Raw genomic sequence first — 14,918 nt, 5'->3', positions numbered from 1 at the left:
AATAAAATTAATGTATTTTGCTTTTATGGCTCTTTGAGTCAAAAAGGACCCCTGCTATATACTATATATATACTATACCCTTTTCGCCGCGCTGAAAACACAATACAGCAAAGAACTACACAGTGTCCGGCTGCGATCAGAGCAAATGATCACATCAGAGTCATAAGAGCAAAGAAAACGGAATGATTAGAATTGTTATTTCTGAAAAATACACGTTTTATGTATATTTCCAGGTTTTGTAGCATTTGAATATTTCTACTTTTGACAGAAGATATATTAAGGAGAGCAAAATCTTTTGGGACATTTAAGTTCTTTTTTTCATGTATACATTGACATAGGAGCAAAGGAATTTGAATGTTATTTTAATGTTAAGTTATTTAACTTAAGTTCTAAGTTGTATAATTTAACAAGCTATTTTTATTTAGAGCAAAATAATAAATACTGTATAAGTGATTTAAGGTTTAAATTTAATATTCTTGTCTGTTTTTATTCATATTTATGTTCCAAAAACATTCAGTTTAAGTGTGTTCAATAAATTTTTATCCTGGTTGGCCCGCGACCTTAAGTGTGTTTTGAATTTTGGCCCCTCTTGCAATTGAGTTTGACATCCCTGGTGTACGGTATATATAGAGCACGTTTTTACTACAGTTTACAGTCAAGGTGTCACACCAAAATACAGTGTTTTGGCTGTTTATCACTAAGGAATCACTATCAAGGGTGGCCAACCCGGTCCTCAAGAGCCGCATGCAGGGGTCATCAGTAATTGATTTTTGGAAAAAAAAAAAATATTTAAGTGCGAAAAAATTCATGTTAATTTTTTCGCGGCAAGGCCAATTAATGGGTATTTATTGGATTTCTAGCCATTAATTGGTAATTTAATTGTATACTAGCTGTGTCAATATGGTCGAACAAAATGGTCCCTCTAATCTTTACTTTTAGTACAAAAAATATCTTCTCTAACCATTTTTTCCTTCGGTCCCATAACCGTGCGAAGATTACAATCAATACACCGTAGTAGTAGTGGTGTACAACGTGTGCGTATGTGCATCCACGACGTACGTGCTTGAGGCAAAACGTGAGCCAATCAACAAGCCCGATTTTGTCCCGACCAATAAAAAGCTGCTTTGCAACCACACTACGTACGTACAGCTACCGTGTTTCCCCGAATATAAGGCCGGCCCTACTTCAAAATCATCGTCAAAAATTGAGGTTTTGAAATAAAAATATGTGCAAAAGTAATAAATTTTCGCTAAAAATTTCTTAGAAAAGCATTGCCGTTGTTAAATAACGTTGATATCTACGGTTTTCATAGGTAATATGAGCCTCTTATTTGCAGGAAGCTTGAATTTCATTTTTTCATAAAAAGCTGGGCCTTATATTCAGGGTGGGTCTTATAATGGGGAAAACACGGTAGCTTACGCGTATGCATGCACTGTCCCGATTGTGCGTGTATGTGACCTTGACCGCATACGAAATGCTCGCGCGGCGTGAAAATTTGCACGTTTGTTGACGCAATCGACTAACAAAAAACCCGAATATTTTCGCAATTAATGGGTCGCAATAATTGATAATTATTTAAATTTTGCAATAAATGGATTTATGAGTTTAAGCAACCATTCCATTAATTGTTCGCAATTAATGGCATTAATTTTTCACCAATCATTTATTGCTGACCCCTGGCCGCATGTCCTGCATGTTTTTGGAGATTCTCTGCTTAATTACACGTGAGTCCACTCAGTCATTATCAAGTTCTCACACACCTTGCTAATAAGCTTCAAATTTGCATCCCCTGAATTGGGGAAGAGAAATCTCCAAAGCATGCAAGACATGCGGCTTTTGAGGACCGAGTAGACCACCCCTGATTCATAAGGAAGTTCGTTAAATAATCCATGTTGGCATGTTGAGACATTTTATAATGAAAACCCACACAACAAATACCCCCAAAAGGTCAGCAAAGCACAAAACGCCGTAGGGATGGGCGGAGCTATGCACAGTCCTTCTGACTCTCACCTTCCACCTTCTGCCCCGGAGTCAAATATGTCAGTATTATTGTGTGCAGTATTTTGTGACATCTTTACAAAATAACTTTGCTTGCACCTTGTTTAAAAACCAATATGTAGGACAAAAATGACAAAATGAGCCTTAATACTATTAATAACATAGCTTTGTCTGGAGAGCGGGTTTAGTGTTTTTGATTAATTTTAACTTAATGGCTATATATATATATATATATATATATATAAAATCAGTCAAAGAAATGAAAACGGGGAAGTCGCCTGGGTTGGATGGTTGTACTGCTGAATGCTTGATACATGTGGCACGGCTATGATTGACTGGTTAGTACGCTTGTTAAATGTATGCTTTTTAAGTGGTGTGGGCTCTGTTGATTGATGTCGTGCATGTGTGGTGCCATGGTATAAAAGGAAAAGGTGATAAGTATGAATGTAGCAATTCGAGAGGTATCCGTTTGTTGTCTGTAAGCTGTATGGAAGAGTCTTGATTAAGAGAGTAAGAGGAAGAACAGATGAGGTGGTGATGGATGAGCAGAGTGGTTTCAGGAAAGGGAGAGGTTGCGTGGATCAGGTGTTTGCAGTACGACAGGTTTGGGATAAATATTTAGCAAAAGGTAAGGATGTTTATTGGCTTTCATGGACTTGGTAAAGGCGTATGACAGGGTCGATAGAGAGGTGCTGTGGCAGGTGATGGTAATGTATGGGGTGGGTGGAAAGTTGTTGGAAGCATTGAAGAGTTTTTATGTGAACAGCAGAGCATGTGTAAGAGTAGGGAGTGAGACAAGTGATTGGTTCCCTGTGTTGACTGGTGTGAGACAGGTGTGTGATGTTGCCATGGCTGTTTAATGTGTACAGGGATGGCGTGGTGAGAGAGGAAATACAAAAGTATGTGGCAGAGGTGTAGAGATGATGGATAACAGTGAAACGGTGTGGCAGGTAGGTCAGTTGTTGTTTGCAGATGACAGCGCTTGTGGTTGATTCTGAGGAAACATGGAGAAGGGTTGGCAATGGAGTTTGGAAGAGTGTGTGATAGGCGTAAGTTATGTGTGAATGTTAGGAAGAGTAAGGTGATGAAATGCTCACGAGATTGAGTGGGCATGGCAACGGAATTAAAGGTTGAATGGACAGGTGCTGGAAGAAGTTGAAAGCTTTATGTACTTGGGTTGTGATGTTGGTGCAGTTGGTTGAATGAAGTGCGTGGTATTGCACAGAGTGAATCAAGGAAGCAAGATTTCGGGTTGTTTGAGGAGAGTTGAGTAACAAGAGTTTGAGTATGGATGTAAAGAGAGGACTATATGAGAGTGTGATTGTGCCGACTGTCACGGTTGTCATGGCGCCTAGCTGGTCCCAGCCGGTTGGCGCCGGATTCTGTTGCGGTTGCCATGGCGCCCAATTGCCCCGCCCATGGACAGCGGCTGAGACGCATTGACTGATTGCTCTTTGGGAGTATTTAAACGCGGTCCTTTGAGACGTTAGTTGTCTGAGCGTCTGTGATACTTCTGTGAAACTTCTGCAAGACTCCTGTTAAACTCTGTGAAATGCCTAGTCTGTGAATTTGCCTGCGTTTGATCCTGTTTTGTTTTTTTGGCCTAATTTGTTTGATTTTTACCACGCTTCTGTTTGGATTTGAATCCACTTCTGCGACCATCTATCCCCGGATTGAATGTGCGTGCATTCCTCCTCTTCCTAATAAACTCTGAGTACGTTACGCTATTGGGTTCTAAATTCAGTTTCCTACCCTGCTCCGTGACACTGACTGCTTTGTATGGTCCAGAGTCTTGGACCCTGAATGCCGATTTAAGGAGGAAATTAAATGTTTTTGAGATGTGTTTGAGGAGTATGTTGGGAGTGACAAGATTGGATAAATTGAGAAATGAAATTGTGAGAGACAGAACTATTTATTTACTCGTGGGACTGAGCAAGCGTGTGGATAAGAGAGTACTCAGTTGGTTTGGAGAGATGGAGAGGACAGATGAGGAGCAAATTTTGATGAAGATCTACAGAGCAGAAGTAAATGGAAGCAGACCAAGAGGAAGGCCGCGATTGACGTGGATGGTTGGTGTTATGAGTGCACTGGAGAAAATATGTCTAAATGTAGTGGACGCTAGAGCTCTTGTTAGTGATAGGAATGAGTGGAGAGGTGTTGTGAAAGGATAGTGGGATGTTTGGACGTGTTCCAAGGGATGGCCAGGGCACCTGTATGATGTGACAGGGGTAAACCAGTCAAAGCTGTCGGGCCCTTCAGTTGAACAGAGGAATGTGTTGTGTCACCCTGACCTGAGTGACATGGCCGCTTTCTTGTGTCCCGTTTCTTCTGGAGGGACAAAAGCATGACCAACTTGGGTGCCGACGTGCTTCACTTGTTTGGGTGTTTGGGCAATTGGGTTGGCCATGGTCAAATTTTTTGTGTTTTTTACGACTTTTTCCTTTTTTCTTTTCTTTGTTTTTGTTTATGTGTTGCTGTCAGTCACCCTTTTCGGGGGATATGAGCAGGGTAGATAGATATGTATATTTTGCTTTATGGCTCTTTGAGTCAAAAAGGTTCACGACCCCTGCTGTACATGCTTCAAAAACAATCACACAAATAAGTAGAGCCCTTACGTGGCCAACAGTTTGCATGGAGCGGATCCTCATGTCTGAAGAAGGGAAGCCCATGAACCCTGTGTCGGGATATTCGCCTTCTTCAAGTAAGTACATGTTTTCAGCAAAGTTGTCTCCTTCATATGCAATCCAGCTACATGGACACGGACGACACAGACTCGCTCAGAATATATACAGTGGCATTAGATGTTCGCATTTGCATTATGCTGACATTTTTGCACTGAGGTTGACTCATGTTTACACAATTACTTTATTATGTGGTTTAAGTGTCTCCATATCTTTATAAATGTACATAATTTATTTGCTTTTGATTATCAGTCCAAGTGTTGCTGTTGTACCTGCCAGACAAGACCTTGCAAGACTTAGGCATAAAGTCCTCATGCAAAATCTCTGAACTTTCCTCCAGAATCAGCATCTCACCTTTGAAGTTTGGCTCAGAGAACAGCTTCACCTGAACCACAACCAATACGGGCAACAACATTAAAATACAAATACCGTATTTTCACGACCATAGTGTGCAATTAAAGGCTTTTCTTTAAATTGTGCAGTGCGCCCTGTGTGTGTTGTAAAACGGACTTAATATTGACGGCACCGTGAGAACACTAAAGGGTGAATTGTGGAAATTTAACCGTCTGACATCCGTGTGAACTGGCGGTTCAAAATAAGTCAGCAAGTGGTGTGGGAGCGATAGATAATAAATGGAGACCACAGTTTCACTAAGATTGTAAGGCAGCGTCAGGCGGGTACACCAGAATTTGCAAATGGATTGTAGATGTTTGGGCTATTGTGTCTGCTGGGACTGTTGTTTGAGCTTTCGCAAAAGCCGGCATCATTTCTGAGCAGCCGCACAGAACGTAAAGGGACTCTGACAGTGAAGAAAGTGAACCCGACATGTTTGATGGAGATTTAGCACAGAAACTGAGGATGATGAACGATAAACGTGATTGATTGAATAACAATTACCGGTAAAAATGTAAGTACCAAAATTTTGTTTTGCGCCAGCTTTAGGAAAAAAAAAGGATTACCTGTGTGTTTTACAATGACGGGACTTATTGATGATTAAAACATGTTATTACTGTGTAATCAATCCTTAAATAAACCACAACCAAACTCAGTTTCGCTCCCATTGTATTTTTTAATATGCACACTTGTGTGCTTGTCTGTGTTGTTGTAAGAGGGCCACAGCTGAGGACACCTGTGACCAAAATTGAGGTGCGCCGTATGCATTTGTTGAATACAGAAATTTAGTCTGCGACTATTAACACCTTATGGTGTTGAAAAGTTGGTATTGTAGATCCCACAAGATGTCTAAACCAAGCAAATAACGAGAAATAACATGTGCTTTAACTAGGAGCAGCTTTTATAGCCAATAAAACATTTCAAGAGACAACATGTATTAGTTACGTATTACTAGATGCCGCTGTATTGTGTAGAAGAGTGGTCAGCAGCCCTATGAATGTCTGACCATATTTTAGCGACCTGGCCTAATATCAACATTAGTTATGATAGCAATAATAATATAAAAAAATAGGCCCAAATCCAGTGTGCAAACACTTGACAACTATGACATAGGAATAGGCATTAGATTTCATCTCATCAGCACATTGTTTATACTCAGGGTACCACATTGTACAACGTTTTGGGGCATTATGGAAAAGTGTTTAGTCAAAACAACATGGTAGAATGTGGTTCCATGAGTAAAAATTGTGTGAAGATGAGATAATATCTAATACCTTTTGCTTTAACACCTTTAATCCTAGTAAGGTTGTGGATAGACTTGGAAGCGCGAGAACTAGCAGGCTTATAGAAAGCTTCTTCCATTAGGCTGTCAGGAATCTGAACTCTCTCTCTGCCCTTTCCCCTCCCACCTTATGCCCACTGACAATTCCAAACAAAACTGTTCAAAACTGTTTCTTATTCGAAACCTGGATATATTTCATATAACTTGATTTTTTTTTTTTAAAAGACAAACAAAAACTGTTGATATTTGTTCTTAAAACTTGCTGCTATTTGTTCTTGCTGTTATTAGTTATTTGTATTGAGCCTTATCTAGAGAAGAGTAAGAAATTTGATCTGTGTTGTATCTTGTGGATTGAGCATAATTGACAGTAAAGTTGAAGTTGAGTTAAAAGACTTGATTAACAATTTCTCAATTTCTTTCTCTGAGTTTCAAACCAGATAAAATGAATTTCTTCATCTGAGCATGCCATTTTGTTTACTGGCTTTTCAACTACTGGAATCTTTTCTGTTCCAGCATGACTGTGACCAACACACAAAGAAATTGTGAATGTGATCCGTGCCCTCCTGATCAATGTTTGCAACCTCTGAATACTACACAGGAACAAAAGTGGTTACACCACATACCTTGAACTGAGATTCCAACAATGTTTCCTGCAAATCAAGAGGGGAGGTGATCTAAATAAAGTTTTCACAAAGAGTTGATTTTTTTGTTGTTTTGTGTTTACATTAAAGACGGGCTGGATGGAGGATATCTTGAAATTCTGTGCACCCCAGTCTTCTGGACATGAATACAGGCCTCGCTCCAGGACGTAGAGCTCGCCACTGAAGGCAGGATTTTTAAACGCCACCCAGCTGTCACCAAAAATAGGAAAAAAAATGGAATCAAAGCTTTCCATATGTTGACCCAACTAAAAAACTATTTACGTTAAAAATTATAGTTGTATTTGTGACCACACACAGTCCCTAGGGATGAGTGAAACACGTTCTACTTTTTACTTATCATTCAAAGTTAATATGAATTTTGATGAAGCCAAAAATAGAACTGTAGTACTTGTCTATAATATAAACGGCATTCATCTAATAGGCTGATACTCTTCGGAAGTTTAGTTGTAACAAATGCATTGCTTAGCCCAATCTAGAAGAACAGTCATTTAAAGAAGACAAAGACAGTATACATTTTCATATTTTCACCAAGCTGTAAACAATTTTAAAAAACTGATCTTTGAACTTTTTTTTTCGTCAGTGGCGCTTTCTAAATTCAGCAAACCAATCTACCAAATATGAAATTTGTTACTCAAGGTGATCAAAATTATTTTTAATTATTTACTAGCCAATTAAGAGGGATGGTGTGATTATTTGACAACTAAATGTCGCTGTGTCGTGTAGTCGTGCAACGAAAACGAGTGGTAAAAAGCATAAGTAAGAATGCAAACTACAGTAGCTCAAAGTAACCAAAAACGCATTATTATTTTTTTTCATCTTTTTTTTTTCCAGTGTTTTGCAAGTTTTTTTGTTTGTTTTAGGGGTACCATGGCAGCAAGATGACAGACAACTATAGTATATCAGCTCCCTTTGGTCGAGGCGCATGCTGTGTAAAATAGTTGCACATTTCTTCACCTGCAACGTTTTCAAAAAAATGCATGATCATATTATAGTTAGGTCTTTTTTTTTTACTATTCAAATCAATAATTTTGTTACCACTAGGAGGCACACAATATAAAACAAAATCCCCTTAAAAACAAGCTACGTCAAATATCATGAAGAACATGCCACCATAAATCCAATGTTCAACCACTGGAAATTAAAGCAAGTCAAATCAGAGTGCAGATTAAACATCAAGAGATTAGGTACAAGAGCTTACTCTTGAAACTTTTCTCTGAGGACTGATTGCATGCACCCTTAAGTGTTTGAACAATGACAGACCTAGTCTAAAATGGGCACACACCTAAAACGGCAAGTGTCAGCATGAAGAGACACAATAAAAGCTTTTTATTCTACGCCTCCTTGGACTATGGAATGTTTTTAACTATTCTTAACCGCTTAAATACAATTCTCAAGTCTCACTCACGGTGGGCCCTTGACCAGTACAATGGGAGGGAAGGGGATTCTGAGGCTACCCTGGAGATCAAAATTAGAGAACAAACTAAACAAAATTGAATCATTTTGAAATAATACCATCTACACAGTTCTACAGTCAAATTACATTTTTTTGTGTTCGTATAATGGTACTTCAACACTTTTTTTCACAAAATGACTAAAGGAATTTCACTCCAAATCAAAAAAAAAAATCAAAAAGCGCACTGATCAAAATTAAAGAACAACAATGACATTGACAAGGGGGAAAAAATTCTGAAGGTTACATAGTCAGCAATTAGCAAGAAGTGTAAAAGGCCTCTGTTGTAAATGACTTCAGCACATCTGAACCACATGTTAGCACTAGTCTCTCACACTTAACTGGTGTGATTTTGGTCCATCTCTCTTCAGCTTTCTCCACAGTTCGGTGATTGTAGTGGGTTTTCTTGACCATAACTTTGTCGAGATCAGGATTCTGGGCAGGCCATGCCATTAATTCGATGTTTTCACCTTCAAGGAAATTCCCTACCTGTGTTTCTGTGTGACATGGGGCATTGTCCTGTATGAAGACCATAGGTTGATTAGGTGATGAACGCAAGTAAAGTACCAGGTGCTGTTGAAGAAGGATCTAATACAGATTTGCATTCACTCGGCCATGTAGCTGTACAAGAGGCCAGACTCCTGCTGCAGAAAACATGCCCCAAACCATGTCACTATTTCCGCCACCTTTCACTGACCTTTTTACACACTTAGGGTTTAGTCTCCAATGTGTATAAAGACTAGGCTAGGCTAAAGGCTAACCCCTCTAACATTCGCTCTCTGGACAATAAACTGGACCATTTAATAACTGGAAGAGGCATCGAACCGCGAGATGACGAACTGCTGCGCTAAAATTCTGACGAAGACATGGTTAATCTTATCTATCCCGGCTGACGTTCTAAGAAACTGTACGGGTCAGATGTATCGACATTTCGTTCTGTATACACGTGTACACGAATGACAATAAAGTAAATCTGAATCTGAATCTGACTAAACATTGGAGAAACATAACATAATGCTTTCATCTGACTTAAATAAAATAAATCTGCTTTCATCGCTAAAGTGAACTCTGGATTAGTTCTCTTCTCAGCAAAGCTCAGTCTAGCTTTTTCACTTTTTGTTTGCAGTGTGGGTCTTCAGTCCAAATCTTCTTAAAAGGCTGTGCTGACGGGGTATTCCAGCTGCAGTGTGGAAACAATTACCCATTAACATCCTCTGCAGTGACCTGTGTCCTCCTGCATTTGTCTTCCGTGGATGACAAGCACTGTAAGGCGACCTAAATGATTTTGTAGTTTTGTAAATATTAAATATTCTTGAAATCACAAATTTGGAACGGTCAACTTGTCTTGCTATTGCTTTTTCATCTGGACAACCTGCTGCCACAGGCTTTTATTCACTTTAGAACGGCTCACCATGTTTCAAAGTCAGTAACACTGGCAGTTACAATGCCAGTTTAATAGGGTTTGACAAATAAACAAGAAAATTAGCACCATGTGCTAGATTAACACCTTTAAGTTGGTGACAACTGATATTGTTCTCTAATTTAGATCAGTGCATTTTTGACAAAATACAGTCAAGTTTTGGAGAAAAAAAGTGTAGTAGTAGCATGGTATAGACACAACAAAATGTCCTTAAACTTTTTAGTAGTTGATACATTTTTCTCTAATTTTGACCTCCAGTGTATATTGTTAACAATTTTGTGCATTAAAAAACAACAACTGTGAGTCCTAACTTACACCCCGCTTAGGACATTAATGGATTGTGTTTTAGCCCCATGGCCGATGTTCTCCATGTTGACAACGGGGCCCATTACATCCACACTGAGCCCGCGCTCATCCAAGTTCGGCTCGCTGAACAATTTAATGTGCGGTGATAGGTAGCTCTTGAGAAGATGACAGGTGAAAAACATATTTTTCTACAATGTATCAACACAAGATGCAATTTTTCAAATAAAGCTTACCGTCATGACGGGCCGAAGAGAGGCGAGTCCAATTTCAGAACCACCCCAATCACTGCAGTGAGAATACTCACCTTCCTCCAGGATGTATTGCTGACCCTCAAAGTCTTCCTCTTGATAGCCAACCCAGCTGCCCAAAGAAACCAAAAGCAAGTATTTTTTTTGCCCCATTCCCAGTCATCAGCAACACAGTATATACATAACATACAAGCTCAAATACTCACAGACCACCAAATATCTTAAGGGACCCTACAGCAGATATATGATTCTTAATTCCACCGGAGCTGCCTTGTTCCCCCTGTAGACCTTCACTCAAGTTGGACAAGTCCCCAACCACCTCAAAACACCGTCCCTCAAAACTAGGTTTCTCGAACACTACTGCCTGCAGAGAACCAAAAGGGAAGGAAAGAATTATAGAGGGTGCCTAGGAACAGGCCTTCGAAAAGACACAACTTCCTGCCATGTGTATTTCTTTCCTGGACCGAGATGACTGACAGAATGGAACTTTATAGAATTTCTAAAACAACATTTTTTGAATTGAAAAAGTAAACTGCATGTGTTATGAAGAAATAACAGTGGAAATTGACATTGAAAATACAATATGGATCACTAGATTCAGTAAGGACCAATCTCTTGGAACATATATACTGGTGTTAGAATCACTCGTTTGCCTTTGACAGTCATACAGCAAGAATGCTGTACAGGCAGTAAACTTGCAGGAACAAGTCACCAAGTTCAACCCCAAAAGGTAAATGATTCACAGAATATGCCGACAGTTGTAAACTGTACTGGTTTCAACGCTAAAGTATTTTTACAGATATCTCATTTTACTGCAGTCAAGTCAAATCAATGCAAGACAAAATTGCCAATTCCATTGCTTAGTTTATTTGTATTCTTCTTATTCACATTTTTCTGGTATGCTTTTTTTGCCAGATCAGTATTGTCTTACACTGTTGCATATTTGAAAACATCAGATCTAAACATGATATGATAAATATAAAGTAGTAGAGATTTGGTCTATTATAATACAAACCTTGACTTCCTTAGGATGTACCACTTTAATTGCTCCCTGTAGGGAACACAGACTCAGTAAAATTGACGAATAAATAAAACATAAAAATCATACCATAAACAATATTTACGATTTGAAGTGGCCTAAGCGAGCCGACTAAAGGCTGAGGGAAACCCCAAGTCTCTGAACAAGGATATTCGCCTACTTCTAGCACTCCGACGAACCCTCCGAAGCCAGGATCGCTGTATACAAGCCAGCTAAACAATAAGGCACAGGAAGAGAAAGTCAATCTTTTATAAAGACAACAAAAATATGAGCTGTACGAGCACTTATTAATTACAATGACTGTCTTTATGGTCAAGCTTAACCTGATAGACTTAACAGATTTTGTATTATAATCACTTGGCATGGTTTCCAAGCAAGAAATTGTAAAAAGTGTGTAAATAAAGCACAAAAGACAACACTTCATGTTTATGGAAGCAACAAGATTATTTACACTCCAGAGTGGACCTTGATGGAACCAGTGGCTTGTGGTATCCCAAAGGAACCAATTTCTACAGCGTCGTCACAGTAAGTTGACATCCTTCCCAAACCGTTAACTTCTGTGAACAGGTCAATTCTGGGTTGGGTATAGTCCTAAAACAAGCACACAAGAATGATTATACAATGTCATGGCAAAGGTCCAACTAATCAATACAAATACTGTTGAGAACAACAACGATGAAAAAAAATGGTCATAAAATTGATTTGATATTATTGTTACTATTTGTAAAAGTCATATTTAAAATAAACTTTTTCTTTAAATACAGCCCGGCCGATGAAAATGGTAAAATAAAATGGCAATGTATTTGAAGATAAAAAAGTACTAATAATGGTAATACAATAAAAAGATAAAAAGGTTGATTTGGTGCAGATCTTGTTCCAGGGGTTTTATTTTATCGTGTGTTTATTTTATTTTTCAAGCTATTTATCAAATGTCGTGCAAAAAAAAACACCTTTTGAATTATACGTTTTTTAATGGATATTAACGAATTTAGTCCTTTAAAGAGGGTCATAATGTAGTACTTTTTATTGCTTCTGAGTGTTTCAAAACCAGTTTTATAACATTAATTGATTTAACAACACATGTAAAATGAAATGCATCAAATACATGTAGATGTCTGCATTTTTATTTGTTCATAAATACATAGCCTATGCCTATCTTTTTTCCCCATGTATTGTCATTGTATTGGATTTGAAGCCCTTGTAATGGCAGATGAAACAAATCGAATCAATAAATCTTTTTATTCTTTCTGGCCTTGTCCAACAGCCAAATGTTTAAATACAATTCAGCCCGCGACTCAAAAAGTATGCCAACCCTTTTTATAAGGTGAATTCCAAACATGCCGTTGAAACGGCCTAATGTCATAGGGGTAATAAAATCAATACATAACATGGACAGTGTAAATGTAATGGCATAAAGTTGGAGCCCCAATACTGAATTTGGGGCAATGTCAGTTAAAATGCAGAAAGGTTAGTGTAGTTAGTGCATTGGATTAGCACATGTAAGTTAATGAAGTGAGCAATCTCGATCCAACTTACATTCACTGCCAATCGGATGGAACCGATGGTCACAGTTGTCATAGCTACAGGCTGGCCATTCTCATCCAAGTCCGTTGGACCTTCCTCGTCAGCCCATATGTTTACTATGTGGTCTGTCTGACCTTCCTCCAGGGCAATAATGCGGCCCTGGAAGCCCTTGTGTTCGTACAGGAGCCAACTAAATAGAAAACAACAATTTATTATTGTATTAGACGGATACGACTCACACATACAGAGCCTAGTTTGAATCAAGGTGGGACTATGAAGTAAAGGACAAAATAAATATGTCTTATGTTTCTGAAAGGTTGGTTTTATGCAAAACCATGCTAAAAGTAGACAAAGTAAAAGTAGTTCACAAAAGAATGTAAAAACATTGAATGCATCCATAAGCAGTGAAACCTGCTTACCATCCTCTGATGACTCGTACAAAGATGACAGGAGAGAGTTTAATCTGTGTGGCATCCGCAACATCATTACAGATTTCGTATATTTCCCCATCCGAGTTGTCCCGTTCGTGTATGAAAAGCTAGATTGAGGCACAGCAGTAGCGGATTAATACAAGTGCAAATGTTTATAGAGGTGACAATTACTTGTACCTTTCCAGGTCGTTTGTGGATCCCTTTAACAAGAGGCGTCTGCAAAAAATACATACATATAGATTTTACTGCAAAATAAAAGTCAGGGATGCATCTTTCCCTTTTCTTTGAACAATGGGCTACATCAGGGGTAGGGTACCCATGGCTCACGAGCCATATTTGGCTCTTTCCATGAGTACATATGGCTCGGAGATAAAATTGTACTCTTGCACATCTCACCTGTAGCGATCCAAATCTGATAATAGAAATAATAACAATAATAATAGTAATACATTCTACTTCAAAGCACGTTTCAGGACAACCAAGGTCACTGTACGCGGAGCACCAAACAAAAATCAAGCAAGAATAAAAGAAGACTAAAACAAGCAAGTCATAAATAGCAAATAAAAACACAGTAGAGTTGAAATGTGGCGGTATTACAAGAAAGATGATAATGAAAATGCAAGTACTGTATGAAGAGTTGGGTTTTGAGCTTTGACAGGCTAAGAGTTGAGTAATAGTATTAAATAGTATTAAAAACGGTTCGGTTCAGTATATAAAGAGCATATTCCACACTACAGTTTACAATTGGGGGGGGTCGTACATCGCTAAAGAATCCTTTATCTAAAACTCTGCTTGCACCCTGTTTTGAAATCATTACTTATGAAAAACTTAAGGTCAAAATAAACCTCAACGAATTTAAGTAATTGTGGTATATTTGTTGATATGTGACACGGGCTCAAGCCTTATTCTCTTTTCATAAATTTGATCAAATCATCTAACATCACAAAGTGAAATAAAATGCACTATAAAGGTGTGTCATGTTTGCTCATTGCACTCACCTGTGCCCGCTCACTTGGCGCCAGCTGCTGCTGGTTGCTTGATTGATTCCCCTACTATTTATACCCAGTACTCCAATCACTCCTTGTCAGTCCATCAGCGAACTTCTGCATACGCAAGGCAAGCACTTTGACTCTGGCTCCCGTCAGTCCCGTTTTCATCCGTGTACCACTCGTTTGTTCCTGATTTCCCCGTTTGTCTCCGGCTATCGACCCGTTTTGTCCTTTTGATCACGCTCTGATCTCCTGCTAAGACTAACAACCCGATTTTGACCAACGACCACGCTCTGATACCCCGCTCTGGCTATTGACCCGTTTTGCCCATTTGACCACGCTGCGATCTCCCGCCCCGGGATATCCACTTCCGCATTCCAATCACGCACCGATCCCGTGAGCGGCTTGCTTCCCTCATCCAGCGAGCACCGGATCGCTGGCGTTTGTTTCCTCAATATCCCAATAAACCTTTGAGTGAAACGCTACGCGTTTGGA

The 14,918-nt window shown here is 39.0% G+C and overlaps 1 protein-coding gene across 2 annotated transcripts in view; it reads right to left on the bottom strand.

Annotated features, from left to right (window-relative positions):
- crybg1a (crystallin beta-gamma domain containing 1a) overlaps nucleotides 1–14,918 on the bottom strand; it is a 74,384-nt gene that overhangs the window by 17,135 nt on the left and 42,331 nt on the right. Inside the window, exons 6-18 of one of the 2 annotated variants that reach the window (XM_088354997.1) lie at nucleotides 13,612–13,650; nucleotides 13,423–13,541; nucleotides 13,016–13,193; nucleotides 11,931–12,070; nucleotides 11,565–11,691; nucleotides 11,456–11,491; nucleotides 10,647–10,804; nucleotides 10,426–10,552; nucleotides 10,202–10,347; nucleotides 7,079–7,205; nucleotides 6,978–7,004; nucleotides 4,952–5,064; nucleotides 4,614–4,746 (exon numbers count right to left, since the gene is read on the bottom strand). In XM_088354997.1, coding sequence (XP_088211123.1) covers nucleotides 4,614–4,746; nucleotides 4,952–5,064; nucleotides 6,978–7,004; nucleotides 7,079–7,205; nucleotides 10,202–10,347; nucleotides 10,426–10,552; nucleotides 10,647–10,804; nucleotides 11,456–11,491; nucleotides 11,565–11,691; nucleotides 11,931–12,070; nucleotides 13,016–13,193; nucleotides 13,423–13,541; nucleotides 13,612–13,650 — 1,470 coding nt within the window. Of the gene's footprint in view, nucleotides 1–4,613; nucleotides 4,747–4,951; nucleotides 5,065–6,977; nucleotides 7,005–7,078; nucleotides 7,206–7,229; nucleotides 8,986–10,201; nucleotides 10,348–10,425; nucleotides 10,553–10,646; nucleotides 10,805–11,455; nucleotides 11,492–11,564; nucleotides 11,692–11,930; nucleotides 12,071–13,015; nucleotides 13,194–13,422; nucleotides 13,542–13,611; nucleotides 13,651–14,918 lie in introns of those variants that run through there. The other variant, XM_088354998.1, reaches the window with a different exon arrangement.

Source organism: Urocampus carinirostris, chromosome 15 (assembly GCF_059441175.1).
Source record: "Urocampus carinirostris isolate Australia breed hairy pipefish chromosome 15, RoL_Ucar_1.0, whole genome shotgun sequence".
NCBI lineage: Eukaryota > Metazoa > Chordata > Actinopteri > Syngnathiformes > Syngnathidae > Urocampus > Urocampus carinirostris.
This window is presented reverse-complemented; position numbering and strand designations above follow the sequence as displayed.